The sequence below is a fragment of the Sciurus vulgaris genome (genome assembly GCF_902686455.1).
Source record: "Sciurus vulgaris genome assembly, chromosome: 9".
Lineage (NCBI taxonomy): Eukaryota > Metazoa > Chordata > Mammalia > Rodentia > Sciuridae > Sciurus > Sciurus vulgaris.
Window position 1 is genome coordinate 36,817,469 of NC_136469.1, and position 26,322 is coordinate 36,843,790.

The following is a 26,322-nucleotide window of genomic DNA, read 5'->3' on the forward strand; positions in this document are numbered from 1 at the left end:
TCCCGCCCTAGTGCGGCTGCCTACTGGCGCAGGGCTCAGGAGGAAATCCAGGCTCAATCCTCAACCTCAAGCCGCAGGGTTCCTGGGACTTGAAGTCTCTTTCTCTTTCGCTACTTGACCCGGAAACCTGTTCTTGCTATCACGTCATGCGTGGCGCCCGCGCAGAGCTGGAGGGAGGCGGGGACGCCGCGAAGCAAGGGCGGTCGGTGGAGCAGAGAGGCAAACTAGCCGGGCTGTAGGTGTATCCTGACAAGTGATGGCGCCCCCCGTGGCATAGAGGTCCAGCGCGCTCCGCGAGCCTCAGACAAGTTCTTCCGTGGTGTCCGACAGAGAAAGTCCTGATTGTCTTGAACATGTTGGTGCCGCTAGCCAAGCTATCCTGCCCGGGTGAGAGGGAACTCCTGGTGGGGACAAGTGGAGGAAGGTGAAGGAGTTTGGGCGAAATGGACTGGGCCACACCTCGGGGCTGTAGAAACCCTTTCCCTCCCACCTCTTGTCTATTTTCTCAAGCTATAAATTAGGGCAGAGGTCAATGCTGTTTGCCTCTGGAAATGAACCGTGGCTTCCTCCCCTTGGTGTTGCCCCAATTGGAAGAATTAACATCTAGGTTAAAGGTCACGCGCAGAGCAAAGTTGTCAACATGGCTCCCTCAGTGGACTCCTGAATTGAGTCTTCCCAAATCTTCGTCCTAACCCAGATCCCGAAGTTCAGGTGCCATTCGTTGCCTTGTTGAGAATGGAAAAAATAATATTTATAGTTTTTCTTTTTGGTCCTGACTTGGCTTATCTTGCAGTAATCCTGGTCCAGTCTTAAGAATTTGAAGTCTGATCTGTCGCTTCATGATTAACATTCATATGCTGCCCAGGTCACCAAACTATATCTGGAGTTAGGAATTTTTCTGCATTGCCTAAAATTAACTAGTGGCTTATCATGTGGGTGCACCTTGCTGCTGTTAGATGTCATTTTTTTAAGTTTTACTTAAAAACAATATGTACATATCTTTTTAAATTCAAACAAAAGTTTAGAGGATCTTGAATTCCACGTTATAACTTGCTACACTTTTTATTGAAGTTTTGGTTATAGAATAATCCTTAAACAAGAATACATGTTACAAATTCAAGGATGTTCTTATTAAATTTCATGAAAGTAGAATTTTGTTAAATTTGGCCCCCACAGTTAGAATTTTGTTTGATGTTTCTGTTACCCATGAATCTATTGTGCACCTAATGCATGGATATGCTTTGTTTTGTAGATTATCTGTATTGTCAGATGCTATCTGCTCTACAGCCTAATTTAGATGCATTCAGTCTTGGCCCAGTAACTCTTTCTCTTTTCTTTTCTTTATTCATTGCCATTTTCCTAACCTGGTGTTAGCGCTACTGTGAATAAGCAGTTGGTCTCCTGTGTTTTATCAGTGTGGCTGATACGATGATATTATGGGTTCAGTGGACTTTGTGACTTGACTTCTTTACCAGAATTCAGTCACAGTGCCTAAATGTTGAACTCTCTAAAGTGAGATATCAGATTTATTTTCAGAAAAGATTGTGACTTTTTTAAATCCCCTGAAAAAAATCAGATTCCACATCTTCCACATATTCTCAAGCAAATCAGTAGTCATACAAGCAGTAGAAGTAAAGTTTGTCATATTCCAGTCATCAGTTTTTAGAAGCAGATAACTTCTGGGTGCTAAACTATAATGTATCATATAATATTCTTTTAAATGTTGAGCTCTGGAACTTAGTTCACCATAAATATACATATATATGTTACATATTATTTATATATATATATATACACTTTTTCCCAAGAGTTAGGATTAGTAAAGCATTATCTAAAGCTTAATAAAGGATCTTCAATACTGTAATTTTTTTATTTTTTTATTTGTTCTTTTTAGATATACATGACAGTAGAGTGTATTTTGACATATATATACATGGAATACAACTTCTAATTAGGTTTACTGTTGTTTTTAGTATGCATTTACAAGTGGAAAAAATTCATTTTCTTGCCACTTCTAAGATTACAAAAATAGGTTTATAGTGCTTAAAAGACTTTATAGAGTTTAGCTATTCCAAACCTTTTCCCACACTGCTTTCCTCATAATCTTTGTAGATTGATGCCAGGTTTTTAACTTTTTAAAAAACCATTTTATTGGGAAGAGTGAAACATAAATATTAATCTAGCCAGCACAGTGATGCACACCGTAATCCCACCCATTTGGGAGACTGAGACTGGAGGATTGTAACTTTCAGGCCAGCTGCAGCAGCTTAGCAAGACTCTATCTCAAAATAAAAAGGACTGGGGATGTAGCTCAATGGTAAAGCACCCTTGATTTTAATCCCCAGTACTGGGGTGGTGGGGCGGATATACATATACATTCATCATGAAACTAGGTACTAAAGACTAAAAATAATTAGCATTTGCCAGGCTGATCTTTATTAAAACATCATCTCTAGTTCATTGAAAAGAAAGAAAAACTTAATTTTACCACAGCCTCAGATTTGATGACCTCAGGGATGATTTCAAATTGATTAATCTCATAACTTGACATAATGTTGGAAAGAATTGAGACTGAGTTTGAATTTTTATTTATCTTCTGTGAGGATTGTAATTACCTCATATATCTCATAAAGTTATGAAGGATAAGATTCTTAGCCATCAGTGTGTCCATTAAAGAGTATACAGTCCAAATCCTTTGAAATTCTTTGTTGATCTTTGCTATTTCCGTTTTACAATACATTTTTAGAAGTTTGTTCATTTGTAGTAAGAGACAGTTTAAAAGTTAGGAAAGGCCTTGTTGTTGTTATACCAGAAACTAAACAGAGATTTGCAGGCTCACGTGTGCTAGTTGTTAACTAGGAAGGCACCTATCTAGTTAACAGGTAGGTATTTAAAACTTTCTTTGTGTAAGACATACTAGATCCTTCATCATAGTACTTAGAAAACAAAGCTTGACTATAAACTTAATAGCAAATAGGGAGAAGTAACTTGCTAAATATTTCTTTGCAATTAATAAATTCAAACACCAAGTAGACTCCTCTTTTGTCTTTTTGTGGCTGGCTTCTTTCATTTTACAATATTGTTCTCATGGCTTATCCATGTTATAGCATCTATCAGTACTTAATTTTTGTTTTTATTGCTGAGTATTATTCCATTGCATGGATACATCACCACCCATTTACTATTTTACATTTGTGTTTTTCCACTTCATACCTATAAATATTTATGTCAGATTTTTGCATGGACATGTTTTCATTTATCTTTGAAAGCCATGTTTAACCTTTAGAGGAACTGCTGCACTTTTTCCCAAAAAGGTTGTACCATTTTATCTTCCCACTAGCACTATACGAAGGTTTCAGTATTTCCATATCCTTGCCATCCTAGTGGATGTAAAGTAGTATTTCATGGTTTTGATTTGCATTTCCCTCCACCCAGTGATGTTGAGCATCATTTAATGTGTTTCTTTGGGAAAACATCTATTCAAACCCTTTGCCCACTTTTTAATTGGTTTATGTGTCTTTTTATTATTAGATATAAGATTTCTTTGTATAGACTTAAGATATTCTAGATACAAGTCTCTTATCACATATATGATTTACAATTATACTCTCCCCTTGCATGGATTATCTTTTCACTTTCTTTTTTAAAAATACTTTTAGTTGCAGATAAGCATAATACCTTTATTTTATTTATTTATTTATTTATTTATTTATTTATTTATTTATTTATTTATTTATTTCATGGTGCTGAGTATCAAACCCAGTGCCTCACACATGCTAGGAAAGCACTCCACCACTGAGCCATAACCCCAGCCATCTTTTCACTTTCTTAATGGTGTTCTTGGAAGCACAAAAGTTTTTAATTTTGATGAAATGCAGTTTAATTATTTTTTTCTTTTGTTGTATGTGCTTTTGGTTATCATATCAAAGAAACATTGCTCACAATGATTTACATCAGTAGTTTTATAGTTTTAGCTCATATTTCAGTCTTTGATCTCTTTTTTTGAGTTAATTTTTGTACTGCCATAATCTTTTAACTTTTTATTTCAAAATAATTTTTAACTGAGATGAGTTGCAAAGATAATACAGAGTTCCCATATACCCTTTGCTGAGCTTAACGTCTTACATAACCATGGTATAATTATCAAAACAAAGAAAGTAACATTGATGAAATACTATTAATTGACTACAAACCTAATTCATATTTCCTTTATCTGTCCCAGGATTCAGTCAAGAGTACCACCTTGCTTTTACTTGTTCTTTTATTGTGACAGTTCCTATATTAATTCTTGTCTTTCATGACCTTGACACTTTTGATGTGTACTTGTCAGGGATTTTGTAGAATGTCTTTCAGTCTGAATTTGTCTTGTGATTTCTCTTTATTACACAGAGTTTAAAGGTTTTGAGAGTGTACTCTATAGAAGTGAAAAACACTTTTCATTGCAGCATATTGGGGTATGATATCAGTAGGTCTTGCTGGTGATATTTAAACTTGATCACATGGTTAAAGTCATATTTCTCTACTGTAAAGATAATATTTTTCCCTTAATATTCCTTCTTGCTAGGATCTAGTAAGTCCAGCTCACACTCAAAGGGAGGAAAATCAAAGATTTTATGGGCATATCTCAGTTTTTTATACTGTGACTTTTCCATCAAAATCTTTGATGGAAGGGAATTTATTTGACATAAGGAATAGGATATACTTTTTTTTCCAAATGACTTTCTAGCTATTTTTGTGCCTTCTAGTAGTGACTATCTCCTCATGATTTGGAATGATATCTTTATCGTATACCACATCCTTTTGTGTATTCTACTTCTGAACTGTTTTTATTTGTTCATTATTCTGTCCTTTCTTGTTTAATAGATATTTTAAGATATCTAAGATTATAAACTTTGTGACAGAATGTTAATGAATTGCCCATCCAAGAAAGAGTAGAATCTGCTTCCATTTGTATCACTTTTTAAGAACAGTCATTCAAGCTGTGCTTAGTGGCATATGCCTGGAATCCCAGTAGTGGCTCTGGAGCTGAGACAGGAAGATCACACATTCAAGGTCAGCCTTAGCAATTTAACAAGGCCCTAAGCAACTTAGGGAGAACCTGTCTCAAAATAAAACATTTGAGAAAAAAAAAAAAAAAAAGGTCTGGGGATGTGGCTCAGTGCCCCCTGGGTTCAAGCCCCAATATCAAACAACAACAACAACAACAACAACAACAACAAAACCAGTCATTCAGCATATTTTTTTTTCAGTTTACTCCTAAGAACTAATTTTTTAAAATAAAATAATGTTCGTAATTTTTATACAGCCTATCATTGCTTACATGCCTTAAAAATTAAGAAAAATTATCTACCTCTGTGTGCTACAAGATGGTCTTCAACTTCTGTTGTACCTCGAATTACTACCCACTATACTATTTATCCCCGGGATAAGGACAAGCGATGGGAAGGTAAGTAATTATTTGTGTGAAGTTGTTGAAACTTTTCTAGATAATTTATATCATTTTGTGGAGGGAAATATTTTATTTTTCATGATAGTTTAAAATCATTAATAATATTTTGTGACTTTACCAAATATGTTACATATTACTACATATATAACTATTTAATAAATTCATGATAATCTCAAAGTAAAAAGTTGCTTTATGGAAGCTAACATAAGATATGCACTGAAACAGAACCTAAGAGAGCATCAAACTCATCAATAATATACCTAGTATAATATTTATGCAAAGCACAGAGGGAATTTCTATAAGTAACACTATAGCATAGCAGGTGTTTATATACCAGCATGTAATTTCTTGTGATTATTAGGTCATGTTAATCCCAGAATTTTAATTTATTTTTAACTTTTTTCTTCCCAGGCGTGAACATGGAAAGATTTGCAGAAGAAGCAGATGTGGTAATAGTTGGTGCTGGCCCTGCAGGACTCTCTGCAGCTATTCGTCTAAAGCAGTTGGCTGCTGAACATGAAAAGGAAATCCGTGTGTGTCTAGTGGAGAAAGCTGCTCAGATAGGCGCTCATACCCTCTCAGGGGCTTGCCTTGATCCATGTGCTTTTAAAGAACTCTTCCCAGACTGGAAGGAGAGGGGGGTATGAAAAATTTCTTCTTTTACAGAACCTGAGCTTTACTGTATCTCTTTTTTGAAATTACTGGACTAGAGGAAACCCTTTTCATATCATTCTTTTCAGGGATAATTTAAACATACATGTATTTAAACATACATGTATGTTTAAATTTGAAAAGAGCAAAAATGTTGACTCTTACCAGGATTATATGGGAAGGCATGACTTTGAGAAGACCCATGGTATTTTTGCTTTTTTATTTTGAGGGTTTTTTTTTTTTACTTGTTTCTATAGGAGTTTGTATTATTGTTCTTAAAGTGTTATGTAAAATTTTCTAGAACAATGCTGTATCTAAAGCCAAAGAGTATAATCTAATTTTCTAAAGAAATAAGTTGCTGTGTCCTCTCATAACCTTACCAAAAAAGCTACAGTTGTGATATGCAGAGGACCAAGACCTAGTCTTATTGCTTTCAAATAAAATTTCTATGAACTTTGTTAAAATCTTACAGTCTCGGTTATTTTATGCCCATCCTGTTTCAGGGTTAAAATACTCAGTGTCTTTGAATACTTTGACTGAAGAACAAAAAGTTCATAAATATTGGGCTGGGAATGTCAGTGGTAGAACATTTAACTAACATGTGAGGTCCTGAGTTTGATTCCCCAACACAAAAACAAAACGAAAATCAAAAAAGCATGTAAATATCATCTGTATTCTTTAAGGAGTAAATTTCATTTTGTTCTCCTTTCCAAAAGATCATGTTCTTGGAAATAAAAGTACTTTAATTGTGCTCAATTAAATATCTTTGTCGATATTATAGCAGTACTATCATTGAATTATTATCTGCATGATATCAATTCTGATAGAAAACATTTTTTGTTTCAGAGCCCTTTCTTGCTTTGGCATATACACACACATATATTTGACAGATATAATTCATTGTATATATGTTAATTGCCTTTATCCAAAGGAAAAAGAAAACTTCTAAGGTCCCCCCCCCCCCCAAAAAAAAAGCAGGAAATTTCAACTTGGAGTCAAGTATCTAGGGCCAAACTCCTGTAGGGACAGGGGACATGATGTTCACATTGCAAAGATGTTTCCCAGGCCCCCAAGAAATGATTTTCTGGGATGTGAAACTGGAAGGAGGCTTATTTGACTTTTAAAAAGATGCCCATCCACTCAAAAAGGCAGAAAAAGAATTCATAGTTATAAGATTTTCAAAGGAAAGCCTGAAAGGAAGGAGAGGGAGGAGGTTCCCTTTCCCTATTATGTCAAAAGAATTCTAAAGGTAGTTGGTTTTTTGTGGGATTTTTTTTCCCCCTTACAAATTAAAACTAAAACTTTTCTTTCTTTCTTTGTTTCTAGGCTCCACTTAACACTCCTGTAACAGAAGACAGATTTGGGATTTTAACAGAGAAATACAGAATTCCTGTGCCAATTCTTCCAGGTAGAGAATAAATAGTTCTAGAATGGTGAAATTCCACAGCTGAAAGGAAGTACATTTCATTGGAGAAATCCCTTTGCAGATGAGAAAACTGATATCCAGAGATTTGAAATGCTTTGCCAAACATATACAACTAACTGGTAGGAAAGCAGGACTAGAACCCAGTTCTTTTTTTTTTTTTTTTTTTTTTATGTATATTTTTATTTTTTTTTTAGTCGTGGATAATCTTTATTTTTATTTATTTATTTGTATGTGGTGCTGAGAATCCAACCCAGTGCCCTCACACATGCCAGGCAAGCGCTAGAACTGAACCACAACCACAGCCCCTAGAATCCAGTTCTTTTTTTTTTTTTTTTTTTTTTTAGTTGTAGGTGGACTCAATACCTTTATTTTATTTTTATGTGGTGCTGAGGATCAAACACAGGGCCTCAGGCATGCTAGGCAAGCACACTACCACTGAGACCCAACCCCAGCCCCAACCCAGTTCTTTTGACTTCCAGAATTGTAGTAGTCTTGGAAGCTAACCAGGAATTTTTAATTTAATGTTTTAATGTTTTTAATTTAGTAAATTAGAACAAAATCAAAATTATAAAAGACATGTTGAAGTTATGACCATCAAGATAATGTGAACATACATGCAGAAATACATGTTGATTAGATTTTTAAGTATACTTTTTAGATGTTTTGTCAACAAAAAGTCAGATTTACAAATTAAGCATGTATTTGTAGGTCTTCCAATGAACAATCATGGCAATTACATTGTACGCTTGGGACATTTAGTGAGTTGGATGGGAGAACAAGCAGAGGCCCTTGGTGTTGAAGTGTATCCAGGATATGCTGCTGCTGAGGTTTGTATAGTTTTTGTTTTGTCTTTAATATTTGTGGGAAGCAATCGCTTTTTCTTCTGAAAATAAACCAAGAATATTTTAGAAGTGGCTTAGGATTTAATAATTATAAGATTGAGGACCTTAAAAGGATCGAATCTGAAAGTACTTGAATTCCTTGTACCCTCATCAAGTGATTTCCCATCTTCTTATTGAACACCGTAAGGAATGAAAATACTTTTTTTGGTGTGTAGAGTAACAGTAACTTCTCCCTCCCTTATACAGAACAGAAAATACGGTTTTATGCTATATAGAACAAATATATATATACCCTCTTGCAAGGATAACTTTCCACTTACAATTATGCCCTACTCTCTCCTTTCTCACCTTTACCTTGGAGTTTTTTCTTTCCAAGGCTAACTATTCTTTTCATTCATCATATTATGTAATTTGAGTTCCTTCAGCATTCATGTTGCTGTCTTTGGGACACATTCCTTTTAATCCCTTTTACAAATGAATCACCTACTTCACCCAGAATAAATAAAGTACTTCAAGCCTAATCTAGAACAGGACTGTTATGTTCTTCATACTAGAAACTTCTTCCATTTGTTCCCTCAAAGTACTTTTCTTGGCAACTACATCAAACTGTTGATCCTCTATATGTGGTATTGGGGAAATTACTAAAACCTCCCACCAACCCAGAAGAATCCTCTTCCACAAATTGTTTTTAAAAAAAATTTTTTAAAGAAGTAGCTTTATTATTGACTGAACATTAAACCAAGACTGCAAAGAAAGGCACAACTCAAAAAAAGAAATCTCTCTTTTCTAAATAACGAGATAGATACAATGTGTAACATATATAATATTTGTCATTATTGAAAGGAAAAATAAAAGTTGTATTCTTTTGATAATCAGCAAATTACAGCTTGGACTCAGGCAACTAGCCCAAACTCCCACAGAGACAGGAAGACAGGATGGCATCTTCTTTGATGTTCACACTTCAAAGTGATGACTCCAAAGCCCCAAGAGGGACATCCCTAGGATGTTAAACTGTCATTGTGTTTATTTGGATTTTTAAAAAAGACTCCCAGATATCTGAGACAGATTAAGCATTTGCAGTTAGAACTTGGCTAGAGGAAATGCTGAAAGAAAAGTGAGGAATGGGGCAGTTCTCTTTGGTACTGAGAAAAATTCAGATTTTAAAAATTTGTTTTTATTGTTATAGTACATAAGTCAAATAAAACACAGATCCCTGTATCATACCTGTTGTTACAAATTTGTTTTCCCAGCTAATTCATATGCATTTGGTTTTTTGGACCCTAGTGTGGGATTTTGCATTTCTCCTTATTAGACATTCTTGATTGGGATCAGTGTCAAAATCACAGGTAGGTGATTTGTAGAATCCATGATTTTCACTTTTTGATAATATGCACACACTGAGAATGTCTTGTCTTTTTCTTCTTTTCCTAGATTCTTTTTCCCCCACACTTTTTCCTCGGTTTTTTAATGATTGTTACCAATAGATTGATCTATTTTTCAATTTTGTTTGTTTTGGTACCCTGAGCCAGACTTCAGTTTTTTTCCCCCATATCTATTCCTGTTAACCTTCTCCATATCTATTCCTGTTAACCTTGTTTTACTTTTCCATTCTCATGCTTCTTTATAATCTGTCACTTATTTCCTCTCTGAAGGGAAATGCTCTTTGGAGAGAAGTACAAAATGTATAATGGAACCACTTAAGGGTTATAGAGTGATATTGTTTCTCATTTACAGAATTATACTTTTTATCCTCCTCCTCCCTTCTTGATCAAAAATAAAGTATAATCACTGGAAGTCTTTAGCCTCCTCTTGTATTTTTGTATTTTGGGGTCTGAATTCATTCAAGTTAGGCTTTCTTGATACTTTCTTTCTCTACCCACATTATTAACCTCTCATTACAGATTCTTTACATATGATTTGGTATCTGAAGAGAGCCTCTTTTTAAATATTATGTTTCTTTTAGTAACCTCTTTTTGCCTCTTCCTTTTCTTCCTAATAAAGGTTGTGGCATTGCTTTTATTTCCATCTGTTTAAGTTGTGTTTTTTTATACTCCAGAAGAAAGTACCTTAAAAGTGTGTCTTTTTTGCCTGAACATTTCAAAGCCTATAGCCTGTTTTTCTATAATCTGGAGAACATGTTCACATTCTGAGAAATCCAAGGCTATATACTGTTCCTTTTCAAGGTTAGTATGTATCCTGAGGTGATAAGAAATTTGTTTTTGTTATTTTAGGTCCTTTTTCATGAGGATGGTAGTGTAAAAGGAATTGCCACTAATGATGTGGGAATACAAAAGGATGGCGCACCAAAGGTAATAATAGTAACATGACTACCAAATTGACAAAAAAGAACTGACTCAAACTTGGTAATTTATGTCTTGCTCCAAACTACACATTAATTGTGTGTTTTAGAATATAATTATTAATATGGAATATTTTGTTAAAAAATATAGAAGCAGTTTTGAGCTCAACATGATGTATGCAAGTAGATAAAACATTTAAGAATAATTTTTTAAAAAGATGAAACAATTCATGCAGATACACAACAGACATTTCAACGATTTTATTTCACACAGTTGATGAAGCAATCAATAATGTATTACAACCAGTCAATGAAAGTTCAGAATACAATCACGTGTATGTAAGTCATCAGTCACCTGCACACAGTTTTCATTCCAGTGGTTAAGACTCATTTACATCATTATCAGTAGGTGAACATCAATAGGCTTTGACTTGATTTTAACCATCAGGTCTTTTGGTAGATGTAAAACTGGTTGCCTTCCTCTCATTCAAAATGCACACCTGCATGGTTTTCAGATTTTCACAATTTGTGTTTTTGAATCTAAGGAAGAAAAACCATTAGTTTATAGAGCTCCCATATATAAGGTTCATTGGAAAGGACAAGGAAAAAGTACTTTGCTTTCTAATAAGAGCAAAACACAAATTCACATTCTAATTAACTGTATATGTGTGCTTTATTGTCTGATTTCTCAGATTATGAAATGATCCAATGCCTGGCGTAGTGCCAGGTACACATTAGGTCCTCGGTAATTGTTTGTTTATGGATAGTTTATATTCCTTTCTACCACTCTTAAACAAAACTAGGAATCCATCTAGTTTGCTCCAGTAGATCTTTCTGCTTCTCATTACTAATTGCTTAGAAAGCAAATGGCAAAACTTATAAGTTATATCTATTTCAGGGCTCCTTCTTTATAGCAGTTTAAATGGCTACATTAGAATCATCTGAAGTCTTGGGGTTCAGCAAGTCCTGCAGTAGAGATAAAGAAGCTGGGTTTGGAGGATTTGTTTGCTTACTGGGTATTAGGGATTGAACCCAGGGATGCATTACCACTGAACTATATCCCCAGCCCATTTTTTGATTTGGAGACCAAGTTGCTGAGGCTGGCCTTGAATTCGAGATCCTGCTTCAACCTCCCAAGTCACTGGGAATATAGCCATGCACCACCGTGCCCAGTGAAGAAGTAGTTTCTTAAAACATGTACTCATGTATCAGGAATTCTGATTCATTGACAGGTGTACAAATAATTGTTACCTTGTAGTAACAAAAGAATATTGGTTTTTTTCCCCACATTATGACAATTTATTGTAAATTATAGAATTTATAATTATAAAATATTAATTTATCAGTAACAACACTACTCATTAATGTCAACAAAATTCACACAAATTCTACCATTCTGATACTTCATTTTTTGTGTTCTCAGTTGTTAAAAAATTTTTTGTGTTCTGTGTACATATAAAAATATATTTTGTATATTATATTCATATAGATATAAAAGCATAGAAGCAGGATTTTGTAGTGCACATAGTGGGAGGCCAAGGCAGGGATCACTTGAGTCCTGGGCAACGTAACAAGACCCCATCTCTTAAAAAAAAACAAATGAACCTAAAAGGACATAGAAGAGTGTAATGGATTCTTAGTGTTTGGGACCCAAAACCTAAGTTTTTAAAGTTTGAAGTGGAAAAAATATCAAGGATTTTGCTTCCTCTGTTGTAACATTCTCTATGTAACACACTGTAGTTAGGTTTTCCTGCCTGACATTTCACTGAAACAGCTCTCGTTAGAGTCAAATACCTCAGCTTGCTGATCCACTAGTCAGTCTGTCTTTTCTTACTTCACCTCCTAGTTTATACATGTACGCATATATGAATAAACATTTCACAAGAAAATTAAGAGTTACCAATAAATGTGAAAGATGTTCAAACTCTAGTAACCAAAGATAAGTTAATGATGAAATAACTCTTACCATTGAGACTGAAAATATTTAGCACTGAGGGTGCTGATCCTAGCAGTACTTAACAATGGAACAACCTAAATGTTCAACTATTGGAATTTGGTTGAAAACTTGAGAATCTGTTCAAGTATTGAAGATAAATGCTTTATTTAGTATATATTGCTTTAGGCAAATCAGTTTATAGTGTGAAAATAATTGTGAATTATGTCATTATAGAACTCTTAATTGTATGGCTATATCTGTGTGCACGTACACATGCAAACATGAATAAAAAAATGAAGAAAGATATTTTTTAAGAGATTTTCCTTATTTATTTTGCTGAATAACTTTTTTAAGAGTATCTACCATTTATATCTGTTAGAAGAGAGAAATGCTCATTGTAGCTCATGTTATAGTAGGAGAAAAAGCATTCCATTTCCTATATACTGTTTAGCTCTATATAATTTTCTATTTGTAGAAATTTCCTGGAATGATTCATAAGAAATCTGTTTAAGTGGTTTTTGCTGCTCATGGTAAAACTGGAAAATCAGGAACAGTTAGAAAATGGCCTTTTCACTTTATATGCATTTGTAGAGGACTTTTTTTTAGCGTGAGCATCCTTTATTGCTTTTTTAAAAAACAAAGACAGAAGATATAAAATTTAAATTCCACTAAAAACAGCATTCTTAGTTCTGTTCCTAATAGTATATATTTGCACTGGCTTTTCTATACCTGAATTAAGACTGACCAGAATATGATTTTCTTCTTTTAGACAACATTTGAGCGGGGACTCGAACTACATGCCAAAGTCACAGTTTTTGCAGAGGGTTGCCATGGACACCTAGCCAAGCAACTATACAAGAAGTTTGATTTGCGGGCCAATTGTGATCCCCAAACTTATGGGATTGGACTGAAGGAGGTATCCTGATTTGTTATTACAATTTTAATTTTGAAATGTAGAACTTAATTTTTATTGTGTTGTTTTTAATATCAATTAAATTTCATTGTATTTTTCATTGACTTAAAACATTCATTAAGCTAAAAATATTTGGAATAGTTTTCAAAGGGCTGGAAAATATTACTGGCCAAATTATAGGCCAAATTATTACATCTTGGGCTGGATTTGTAGCTCAGTGGTAGAGCACTTACATAGCATGCGTGAGGCACGGGGTTCAGACCTCAGCACCACATAAAAATAAACAAAGACATTGTGTCCATCTAAAACAGCATTTTTTTTAACAAAATTACATCTTGAAATTGTTTTATCAAGTGATGCTCAAATGAGTCTTTGAAATATTTAAACCTTGATTTTTTGTCCATAATAATACCATCTGCCCTAGTAGAATCAGATCTGTTATCTGTATACTATTGTAGGATGGTCATATTCTACAAAATTCAAAATTGTAAGATGAGCCAGACATAGTAGCCCACCACTGTAATCCCAGCTACTTGGGAGGTTGAAGCAGGCAGGAGGATCACAAGTTTGAGGACAGCCTTTGGCAACTTCAAGACCCTATCTCAAAATAAAAACTAAAAGGGCTGGGGGTGTTACTCAGTGGTAGAGCGCCCAGCATTCATTCACCAGTACTTAAAAAAAAAAAATTGCAACGTGAATTTAAAATTTATATAGTACACACCAGGCATAGTATATCACTCTGCAGTTTAAAATTTAATTAGGAGCCAGTCAGGGTGGCACAAGCCTAAAATCCCAGTGACTCGGGAGGCTGAGGCAGGAAGATCTCAGGTTCAAAGCCAGCCGCAGCAACTTACTGAGGCCCTAAGCAACTGAGTCAGGCCCTATCTCTAAATAAAAAAACATAAAAAGGACTGGAGATGTGACTCAGTGGTTGAGCACCCCTGGGTTCAATCCTGGTACCAAAAATATAAATAAATAACACATATTATAAACAGATCTCAAGTGTGCAGCACCAATAATTTTAACATAGTCAACACATTCACATGTCACCTATATGAAAATAGAGACATTACCCACACCCTGGAAGTTTCCCCCATCCTTTCTCTCATCACACAAAAGTTTTGCCAGTTTGAAACTCTAATGTCTTAGAAAGAGTTCATAATTTTTCCACCTGGGGTGGTACAGCACATATCTAGCATGTGTGGGGCCTTAGGTTTGATCTTTAGCACCACATAGAAATAATAAATGAAATAAAGGAATTGTGTCCAACTACAACTGAAAAATATTTTTGAATAATAATAATTATTTTTCCAACCCATTTCTTTACTCAGATTCAACATGCTACTGCTACAAATTGATATGATGCTTTGATATATGAAGTAACTTTTTTGTTACACACATTAGTTTTTTCTTATAATTAATACTGTAGGAACATTTTGTTTTTTTGTTTTTTAGTTATGGATTATTGATGAAAAGAAGTGGAAACCTGGGCGAGTGGATCACACTGTTGGTTGGCCCTTGGACAGGCATACTTATGGAGGCTCTTTCCTCTATCATTTAAATGAAGGTGAACCCCTAGTAGCTCTTGGTTTTGTGGTAAGTTATATCCCCATTTCAGAAAATTCTGGTAGAGTTATAGGATCATCAGTTTTGTAGAACAAGGGTTTTGAATCAGGAAATACAAAATGCTTTTCATTTAAAGCTTATTTATTTTTCAATTTTATCAGTATAGGAAGTGCTTATCACTTCTGCAGATATCAGTCAACTTAAAAACACACATAGCTGTAGTAATAGCAAGTACTACACTCCAGGCACTGTGCTAGACACTTGACTGATATTCCTAACTTTCTTAAGAGTCCTATGAAGTAAGTATATCCTTATTGTGTTTATGATAAAGCTGAAGTCCAAACAGGCTAACACACCAAATGATGGAAGCAGGATTCATGCCTGAAGCTGTCTACCTTCAAAGCCCATTTCCTCTATGGCTTGCTGTCACCAAATATGAAGTCAAACTAGATTTGAACCTATAACTTTTTTGAAACATAGTTTCTTCTCTCTTGACCACCTACATCTTTGTAGTAAATTACATCATGAACATTTCAAGGAATGGAAAAATAATGTAAGACTTTCTACACTTTGCATTTGGTGGCAGCCTTATAGCTTAGTGTCATGGGTAGACTTGTACATGACACATTGTTAAATTGTGCATATGGGTGTTTTTACCTCTGTTCAAGTGTTCAGTGCATCACCTTTGGATATTTATTCTAGTTACTTAATCTAACCAAAGAAAAAAGGTGAAGTTAGTAATTTCAGCACTTTAATAATGCCTTGTAAAATGTACCCTATATTCCTTGTTCTCTTTTTTCCAAATGTAGCTTACATCCTTTTTCTTCAGTTTTGCCCTAGTAGTACTATAGTAATGAATTATTAGTTGATTTCTAGAGTTGGTATAGTTAAATGAATAATAAAATTACAACTTTTTGTAGAAGCATAATCTGAGACACCTACAGATATTTTTCATATTGGACTTTGATTTCCAATGATTTGTTAATATGCTCTAAATTTTTAAAGTTTTGCTGATTATAAACACATGGTGGCCTTTTGTCTGTCCTTTCTTTTCCACACAGATAGTAACTTGCTTAAATTTGCATTGTTGCATATTTCTACAAATACTTTGCATGTGAGAAATTTAACATAATATTTGCTTATAGTCAAATTTAAATGTAAACATTTTAAGGTTGGTCTGGACTATCAAAATCCATACCTGAGTCCATTCAGAGAATTCCAAAGGTGGAAACACCATCCCAGCATTCAGCCAACATTGGAAGGTGGGAAAAGAATTGCCTATGGAGCCAGAGCTCTCAATGAAGGTGGCTTTCAGGTAACTCTTCCAACTGTTTTTTCCTTATTTATATGTTGTAAATTCCAAATTGAAAATAAGATGTAACCAATTGAAAAGGATTAGAAAATTATCACATAGGAAGAAAATTTTATAAACACCAAGTGTTTGGTGTTTATAAAACCTTATACGTGGTAATTAAATTATATATACCATGAATTTAGTTTTAGGAATATATTGATCTCTAGAGATTCTTGGGGTTTTTTTTTGGTTTGTTTTCAACCACAGAATAACTACTCTGTGACACATGATATTTCCATTGTCCTTAACGGCCAGGAAACTCAAAGGCAATTTTAATTTTCAGCAAACATAATTCATCCAAACTAATTAGTAACATCCATGTCTTGTAGGTGGCCTCTGTTAATATTTTAATCTTAACTGTCCAAAATAAATCTTTTCAAATATAATGTATTCAGTATATACTAAACAATGAAATAAGTTCTAGATGGCTATGATAAAAACTGTTAGTACTATTGTGAATATAGTATTAGAAAAGCAAGATGATCTAAAATCCAGCTCTAAAACTTACCAAATGATTTTGAGCAAGTTAATTTCTCTGGCCTTAAGGCATCATCTGTAAAATAAAGATGATCCTTTCCAATCTCTAATGTTCTAGGAATCTAACCTCTTTTGGAAACTGGATTTTTTAAATTTACTATAAAATAAACAGATAATAGAAAAATGGGAGAGGAAGGTTGACTTAAACTTAAAATGAAGTTCCAAGGGCTGGGGTTGTGGCTCATTGGTGGAGTGCTTGACTCGCACAAGTGAGGCATTGAGTTCATTCCTCAGCACTACATAAAATAAATAAATAAAGGTACTGTGTCCATTTACACTGAAAAAAGAATTTAAAAAACGAAGTGCTCAATGCTTATTATTTAACAATAACTTATTAAGTCAAGTAAAATGATTATGTATATTGTATATTATAAACACAATCACTAAAAGCGCTACCCTACATTCTGCTATGGGATTATTCTCATTAGGTGTTTTTGTTTCAAGAGTAGTAATTCATTTGCTGGAAGTATTTATTGATTTGCATAACTATTTTCAACCTTCTAAATGCCTTTAAATAATGTCCATATGTCTACTATTAGTCTAATTCTACCATGTAATTTATAAAGGTTCCAATATATGCAGTACTATACAGGTTTTCATTTAAAAAAATGAGTTATGTACTTAAATATCTCAGATGATTTGCAGATTAGTAGAGATGACCACACGCAAGCACTTTTTACCTGAATATACTGACTTAATCAAAGATTCAAAATCTTACTCCAGTAATCTTGAGAGGCAGTAATTTGAATCATTCAAGTTTTGATTATTTTGAGCTAAGAAATATTAATATTGAGCTAAGAAATATGTCCAGCAACATTTTCAGCATGTCTTTTCCTTTCTCCTCTTTTCCTAACATGATGTACAACTTTCAATAATACTGCCCACCCAGGATAAGGTCCCAGAACTTAAAAATACCCACATTTTTCTTGGGCTGTAACATTTTTGCTCATAGAATTTAAGCCCCCTACTTCAAATAACTTACACTAACAATATATGTCCTTCACACATTTCTAGTTCTTAAACTAAGTGTCTAAAAGTTCACAACCTTATTTAAGAAAAGCATCGTCATTATCCAAGTCCCTAGCCATTATCTGTTTTCAGCGGTAGCATTCCAGAAAGCTCCTTCCCCCCACTGCTTTGTGATCCTAATTTATTGCTTTTCTGTCTCCCTGGTTCCAATATTGAGCCTGGTCTAAGGAACAGTCATGAATTTATTACCCACATAGACTATGAAAGAACTTGGGCCCCAATTCTTCTGTGTTACCAGCATTCCTTCTGCCTCCCAATTTTGCTTCTTCCTTCTCCTTAGACTTCTGTCATTGATAGGAGGTATGATGACATGTTTTTTGTTTCATTGGTACTGGGGATGCTTTACCACTGAGATACATCCCCTTTTTAATTTTTTATTTTGATACAGGGGCTCAATAAATTGCTGGGGCTGACCTCAAACTTTTTGATCCTCCTATCCCAGCTTCCCAAGTTACTGGAATTATAAGTGTGTGCCACCACACCGGACCTCACCATGTCTCTTTTGCAGCTGATGGCAGTGGTTTTCCTGTTAACCACCTCTTCAAGTCTGTCTCAGCATTATTAGCCAGACTTTTACCATCCCACCACTTTCTCAACAAAAGCCCATGGCTTAATTTAGGAAGCCCTTAGAAAACAAAAAATACAGAAAGGAAGAACAATTCTACAATAGTTCTCTCTTTCCTTTTCAAACTATGGAGTACATTTTGCCACATACCATCACTGTTTCAGCTGCTATATTTGTGGGCTATATATAGTCTTCTATTGACTAAACAGAAAAATATCATTACCCTTTATTACATTGTTCTTTGTTAATCCAAAATGTATACTGGCCAGACATAATGGTGCTCTCCTATATTCCCAGCGGCTCAAGAGGGTGAGGCAGGAGAAGCTCAAGTTCAAAGCCAGCTGCAGCAACTTAGCAAGGCCCTAAGCAATTTAAGTGAGACCCTGTCTCAAAATAAAAAAGGACTGGGGATGTAACTTAGTGATAAGTTGCCCTAGGATAAGTTCCCACCCCCACAAAAAGTTCAAATAAGTGTCTTAAAATTTTGGAAATTCAGCTTATTAAGTTAATCAAAATATATTGTTTAGACTGGCTGTAGTGGTGCCATGATTAGATCATGGGTTTCCATTCCTAAATATCAAATTGAAATAAAAAGGACATTTAAATTTCTTGTAAATCATGTTTTCTCCCATAATACTTGTAAAGGCAAATCACAATTTAGAAAGCAGTCATCCAGGTTTAGAGAATATTTTTAATGGTGACATAGATATGTATAAATAAAATCATTTAAAAACATATTTCTTGTCTTAAATCTGTTCCATAGAAAAAGGAAAAACTTGTTAACAGAAAAATAGTAAAGTCCTAGTCCTCACTCTAAAGGAAGGCAAATGAAAACTGCCCTTGCTCTGTTTCTTTGCCTTCTTTCATTCATTTCTATTTATTTATTTTCTACCTTTCCCTATAGCTATAGAAGATTTGGGAGTATTCAATTTTGCCTAATTTGAGCTAACAATGTATTCTGAACCTTTTTTTCTCAGTCTATACCAAAACTCACCTTTCCTGGTGGTTTACTAATTGGTTGTAGCCCTGGCTTCTTGAATGTTCCCAAGATCAAAGGGACCCATACAGCAATGAAAAGTGGAAGTTTGGCAGCAGAATCAATTTTTAATCAACTAACTAGTGAAAATCTTCAATCAAAGACAATAGGTAAGAAATCCCTACTACAGGAAAAAGCTTCGTCAGGTTATATGTGTTGCAGTTGATGTTAAAGATGTATATTGTATCTGTCCCTTTGTAAAAAGTATTAAGGTATATGCTTAAAAACAAACAAAAGAAAAAAACAAACAAAAGAAATACTACATGACTTACTCTTAATTCTTACTGCCAAATTTTAAAACAATGTTGTTTTGTTCACATCACAAGTGGAATAATTGCCAGGCATGGTGATGCATGCCTGTAACCTCAGCAACCCTAGAGGCTGAAGAACATACCAAGTTTTAGACCAGTCTCCACAATTTAGCAAGCCCTGTCTCAAAATGAAAATAAAAAATGCAGATGCATTCAGTGGAGTGCCCCTGGGTTCACTCTCCTGTGTAGCAAAAAAAAAAAAAAAAATAGTGCCAGTGGTGTCCCCCAGAATCTATTTCATATTTGACAGTACTGCATTTACACTGCATTACAGGTATTGCACACAGTAAGATAAGCTTCAAATACCAGATCACATTCCTTAGCAAACACTGTAAACACAGGCATATGAGCCTTTTGCTGTGGTGGAGAGGAACAGCCAGCACTCACACCTCAGGAAACCCTTTATCTAAAAAGATCCTCTAGGGATTCTCAGATTTCTCGAAATCAAAGTTACCTCACCCCTCTAACTTCACCTCTTATCATTCTCCATTCCAGCCAAATGGGCCTCTAGTTCCTGGAACATTCTATGCTTGATCCTGTTTTAAGGTCTTTGCTCATAACTCGCTCCCTCGCTCATCCTTTGCCTTTGGTCAAACATCACTCCAGTGCCCTCTCTTGCCTACACCCAGTTAATTTACAATACACAGCACTCCCATCCCCACCCCCAGCACTTGTTTCTTCAGCATTTCCCACCTTTAGGCACACTATATCATTTACTGATTTATACTTTGACTCCTTCCACTTAGATGAAAACTCCAGGAGAGCAAAGACTTTGTTCATGTTGAATCCTAAAGACTTGGCACACAGTTTCTTTTCCTGAGGGAGCAGCTGGGTCGAGAGGAGCATGACCCTCTCCTCTCCCAGCCATGGCATGTGCTCGACCCCTGATATCTATGTACTCTGAAAAGGGGGAGTCATCTGGCAAATATGTCACGTTGCTGCTGTCTTCATGGCTCAAATTTGACCAGATATTGTGAATTTTTTTCATACTAACTTGCACAAAAACAACAGACAGCCCTATGCTGTCAGTGAATTAGCAGGTCATCAGACCAGTGCTGAGTCTTGGGGTACTGGCAGAGCTGTGGCTTGAATTTCCAGAGTTCGAGGTGGTGGGACCCACCGTTCTGGCCAGGGTGCCTTTGGAAATATGGATAGAGGAGGCTGCATGTTGGCACCAACCAAAACATGGCATTTGGGCACCATAGAGTGAACACAACCCAAAAGCCATATGTCATCTGCTCTGCCTTGTTACCAGCACTGGTCATGTCTAAAGTCATCGAAATGAAGAAGTTCCTGAACTCCCTTTGGTGGTGGAAGATAAAGTTGAAGGTTACAAGAAGACCAAGGAGGCTGTTTTGCTTCTTAAGAAACTTAAAGCCTAGAATGACATCAAAAAGGTCTATGGCTCTCAACGAATGAGAGCTGGCAAAGGCAAAATGAGAAACCGTCATCGTGTACGTTGCAGGGGACCCTGTTTCATCTATAATGAAGACAATGGTATCATGAAGGCCTTCAGAAACATTCCTGGAATTACTCTACTTAATGTAAGCAAACTGAACATTTTGAAACTTGCTCCTGGTGGACATGTGGGGCGTTTCTTTATTTGGACTGAAAGTGCTTTTCAGAAGTTGGACGAACTGAATGGCACTTGGCATAAAGCTGCTTCCCTATGCACAAGATGATCAATACAGACCTCAGCAGAATCTTGAAAAGCCCAGAAATCCAAAGAGCTCTCAAGACACCATGTAACAGGATTCATCACAGAGTCCTGAAGAAGAATCCATTGAAAAACCTGAGAGTCATGTTGAAGCTAAACCCATATGCGAAGACTATGCGCTGGAACATCATTCTTCACCAGGCCAAGAATCACAAACTCTGGGTGGATAAAGCAGCAGGAGCTGCAGCATCAGCCAAATCAGATAAAAAAGATCAGAAGGGGGCTGCAAGCCTGTGGTAAAGAAGCAAGGGAAGAAGGCTGTTGATGTTAAGCAGAAGCGCACCTTCCAAGAAACCAACAGCTGAAAAGAAAACAGCCAAAAAGAAACCTGTTGCAGTAGAAAAAAGTCTGCTGCATAAACTCTTAAAATCTGCCTTATTCAATAAGTCCAAATAATTTGGGACAGTTTATTTTGAATAAAGAGCTGATCAAATATGCAGGAACAAAAAAAAAAAAAAAACCCCAAAAAAAAGACTTGGAACGTGGTATAGCAACTGAATAGATAAGTTGTTAACTAAGTCTTATTCCTTAGAATCACAGATATCAAGTATTCCACTAGTAGGAATGCATATGGGAGTGGGAGGGGCTAAGGTAAAACAGAAAAGTCAAGAGTACGTCAGAAATGGAATGGTTGGGTAGAAATTTTTTCTCATTTTCTTGTCAAGTATTGTTCCTTGTTGGACACCAGCCATACTTCACCTGTATCATGTACATGTAGTACTAGACATAGTCCTGGAGCCAGTGTATTACAAAAGGCAAGGAATAAAGCCTGTGAGAAAGAGGTAGGGAACCAGGCCAGGAAACTGAAAAAGTCATAGTCACTATGGAGTTGATGAAAGACAATGAGAAGAACCAATTGCTAGCCTAAATCTTAAAAGTATTGTACCGGGGCTGGGGATATAGGTCAGTCGGTAGAGTGCTTGCCTTGCAAGCACAAGGCCCTGGGTTCGAACCCCAGCACTGGGTTCTAAAAAAAAAAAGGGGGGGGGGGAATAAAAAGTATTGTACCATGTTTTAGGTATTCAGTTTCTTATAGCTCCCATAGCAAAGTACCATGAACTAGGTAACTTAAAACAATTTATTCTTTCCAAGTTCTACAAGCTAGAAGCCCAAAATCAAGGTATCACAGGAATATAGCCTCTCCGAAGTCTCTGTAGGTGGATCTTTTCTTGCCTCCCCCAGTTTCTGATAGCCCTAAGCATTCCTTGGCTTCTGGCAATTTAACTCTAGTCTCTGTCTCCATCTTCTTTATCTTGTCTCTTTTTAAAAGAACACTGGTCATATTGGATTAGGGACCCACTCTACTCCAGTAGGCCTTAATTAATTACATCTGCAATCACCCTATTACAAGGTCATAGTCTTAAGTTTTGGAGGTTAGGACTTCAAAATACATTTTTACTGGGAAATATTTCAACCCAAAAACAGCAGTTTCAGTGATGAACTATACAAATTTTCAGCATGAACTTTTTAAGCTTTCTTCTCAGTTTTGCTGAATTTTCAAACTAATTTTCTTTGCTACCAGTGTTAAGAATTCAGGGCTGGGACTGTAGCTCAATGGTAGAGCACTTGTCTATCATGAGCAAAGACCTGGGTTTCAACTCCAGCACCACAAATAATAATAATAAGCAAATGTCAACAATGTATATCAAATTATCATCTTTTGGGAAGATTCAAACATTTAAAAATTACTTAAGATTCACTAATCAGATATTTCATTAGCAAAATACCTTAACAATAGAGTATTTTGTACACCTTGATGCTGTTTTACACTTACCATTTCATATTTTTCATAAAAGGACTCCATGTAACTGAGTATGAGGACAATATGAAGAAATCTTGGGTATGGAAAGAACTATATGCTGTTAGAAATATAAGACCTTCCTGCCATGGAGCATTGGGTTTATATGGAGGGATGATTTACACAGGAATATTTTATTGGATATTGAGAGGAATGGAGCCATGGACTCTAAAACATAAAGGTAATTCAAACATATTTGAAAAGGTCAATGTTATAATCTTTAAAAGCTTGTAAGTGGGATCTGTTAATTAGTGGAGAAAGTGACCTTATCTTTTCATGCTTTTTAAGCTTGCTTTTTTTTAGAGAAATTATAAATTTATTGTCTTTCAAAGATCAGTATATTGTTATGGGAGGATTAAAGCTATATTTCTTAGGCATATTCAAGTTTTTATAATATGTTTAAGGAAGTACTCGAGGGTTGAGGGGGTACAGTTCAGTGGTAAGAACCCTTGCCTACCTTGTACAAGGCCTTGGGTCTGACCCCCAGCACTGGGTGAGGAGGTGGAAATATAGAGAGGGTTGAGAATAAAGCTCAGTGGTACAGGGTGTGCTCAGCATACACAGGAGCCTGGGTTCAATCCTCAGCATCAAAAAACATCCATATACCTAAATATTGACATTAAACATTTTTCTGAAAATTGTTGAAGGTTCTGACTCTGATCAGCTCAAGCCAGCCAAGGATTGCACACCTATTGAGTATCCAAAACCTGATGGACAGATCAGTTTTGACCTTTTGTCATCTGTGGCTTTGAGTGGTACTAATCATGAACATGACCAGCCAGCACATTTAACCTTAAAGGATGACAGCATACCTGTAAATAGAAATCTATCAATATATGATGGGCCTGAACAGCGATTCTGCCCTGCAGGTCAGTAATAATTTCCTTCCATTCCTAAATATTAATAGATATTTACTTCAAACATTTTAGAAATGATTCCATTTAGATATTAGTACTCTTTTCACTTCTTGGAGATTGTTGTAATAAACACTGCACTCAGCTTTTTTTAAGAAATTCATACCTAAATAAGTTTAGCATTTAGTTTTGATAGTTAGCAATGATAAAATATAGGGAATTTTGGTTAAGCACCTACTTCAGATGACATTCTCCAGAAATGTCAGACCAAGATAAGGATTATGGAACACAAAATACCACCTCTGTTCTTGTGACAAAGAACAGTTATTAAAGTTACTTCTGTCATGACAGCTCATGTGCACATGTGTGTGCACACACATGCTAGACTAGGTTATGGCCCCATTGTGTTCAAGGAATGTTCCTAAACTTTAAATTCACTGTGAGTACCATATCTTTCTACTGCTTCCAGCTAAGATTAAAGTAATCAGAACCAGTCTCAAATAACATGGTAGAACCAATACTATTCAGATATGTAAAAATTAATACATTCTCAAGTGAAACTAGAATGTAAGCAAGCTCTTCAAGAGGAAGGACCTTGTTTCTCTTTTAGACTTCTTAAAAAGAAATATTATTACTGTGGATAATAAACTCCAGGAAGGCAAGAGGTGGATTTCTTTTATTAGCTATAGCATATTGTGTGTATATGTGTATATCTTTAACTCAAAGATGGCTAAGTATTTATTGAAGACCCCTGTTAGACTCACCCAGTCAATATTGCTCTACTTCATTTTATATGTACATTTATATACTAACACAGCATGCAGCCCACACCAAAATTGTCATGATATTATCTATGAGTAAGCATTCAGAAAATAACTTCTAAGGTTTCTATAGGTAATCCTTTCAGGATTTTAAATTCTACTGTTGATCCAGGTATGGTAACATACCCCTGTTTTACCAGCTACTCAGAAGGATGAGGCAGGAAGATCACAAGTTCAAGACCAGGCCAAGCAGCTTAGCAAGACCATGTCAAGATAAAATTGTTTTTTAAAAGGCTAAAGATGTAGCTAAGTGGTAGAGTGTCAAGCATATGCAAGGACCAACGTTCAATCCCTAGTACCACCAAAAAAAAAAGAAACTTTTAAATTTAGAAATGGTTTAAATCCAGTACTTTAACATTATTCATTTTTACTTTCAGGAGTTTATGAATTTGTACCTTTGGAACAAGGTGATGGATTTCGGTTACAGATAAATGCTCAGAACTGTGTGCACTGTAAAACATGTGATATTAAAGATCCAAGTCAGAATATTAACTGGGTGGTGCCTGAAGGTGGAGGAGGACCAGCTTATAATGGAATGTAAACTGCAATTCATTTCATTTCAGGCACATTTGATAACCAGATTCTTTAAAGTGTAAATGGCAAAATAACATTAAAATATTTAGAGGTTAACAAGTACCCTTCACAAATTAACTACTGGTGAAATATGTTTTATACTCTATGTAAAATTGTCCCATAAAAATTATGAAATATTTTTCTCTTAAACAATAAAATTATAAATGATATAACATCTGCTTATCTCTTCACTTGTTCAAGATTTTAGCACCAACAGCAAAATGCCATATTGGACTTTACCATACAGTTGACTTGCCAAATTTAAATCTTCTAATATAAAAATGAATATACATTCTAGACCAGGGATCAGCATCCAGCTCACCACTTAACTATGAATAAAGTTTTACTGAAACAGCCATGCCCATCAACTACCGACTGTCTTGCTTGAGTTTTAACTATAGAACTGAGTAATTGTGACATACTACATGGTACACACTATAAAAATTTTACTATCTGGCCCTTCACAGAAAAACTGTCAAATCCTATGTGTCATCTCTAAGCATAAAACACCAGCACAAACCTACCATGGATTCATAAGGATTGAGGGAAACATACAAACAAGTGTTCATCGATTCATTAAACATGATATAACTTAAGGAGTTTAAAAGCAAACTGGACACCTTTGTGAAAATACAGACAGAATTT

General features: G+C 35.3%; 1 protein-coding gene and 1 pseudogene across 2 annotated transcripts; both read left to right on the forward strand.

The window, feature by feature from the left end:
- The first annotated feature begins 193 nt into the window (after positions 1 to 193).
- On the forward strand, positions 194 to 25,852 carry ETFDH (electron transfer flavoprotein dehydrogenase). Its single transcript, XM_079153545.1, has 13 exons — positions 194 to 387; positions 5,306 to 5,446; positions 5,861 to 6,090; positions 7,427 to 7,508; positions 8,235 to 8,353; positions 10,600 to 10,677; positions 13,373 to 13,519; positions 14,972 to 15,112; positions 16,254 to 16,397; positions 19,545 to 19,713; positions 23,428 to 23,610; positions 24,077 to 24,298; positions 25,482 to 25,852. Exons 1-13 carry the CDS (start codon positions 354 to 356, stop codon positions 25,643 to 25,645), a joined length of 1,854 nt encoding a protein of 617 aa, XP_079009671.1. The 5' UTR covers positions 194 to 353; the 3' UTR covers positions 25,646 to 25,852.
- LOC306669534 (large ribosomal subunit protein uL4-like) lies at positions 20,753 to 23,421 on the forward strand (annotated as a pseudogene). The gene has a single exon. The product of its transcript is annotated as a large ribosomal subunit protein uL4-like (transcript).
- Positions 25,853 to 26,322: the final 470 nt, after the last annotated feature.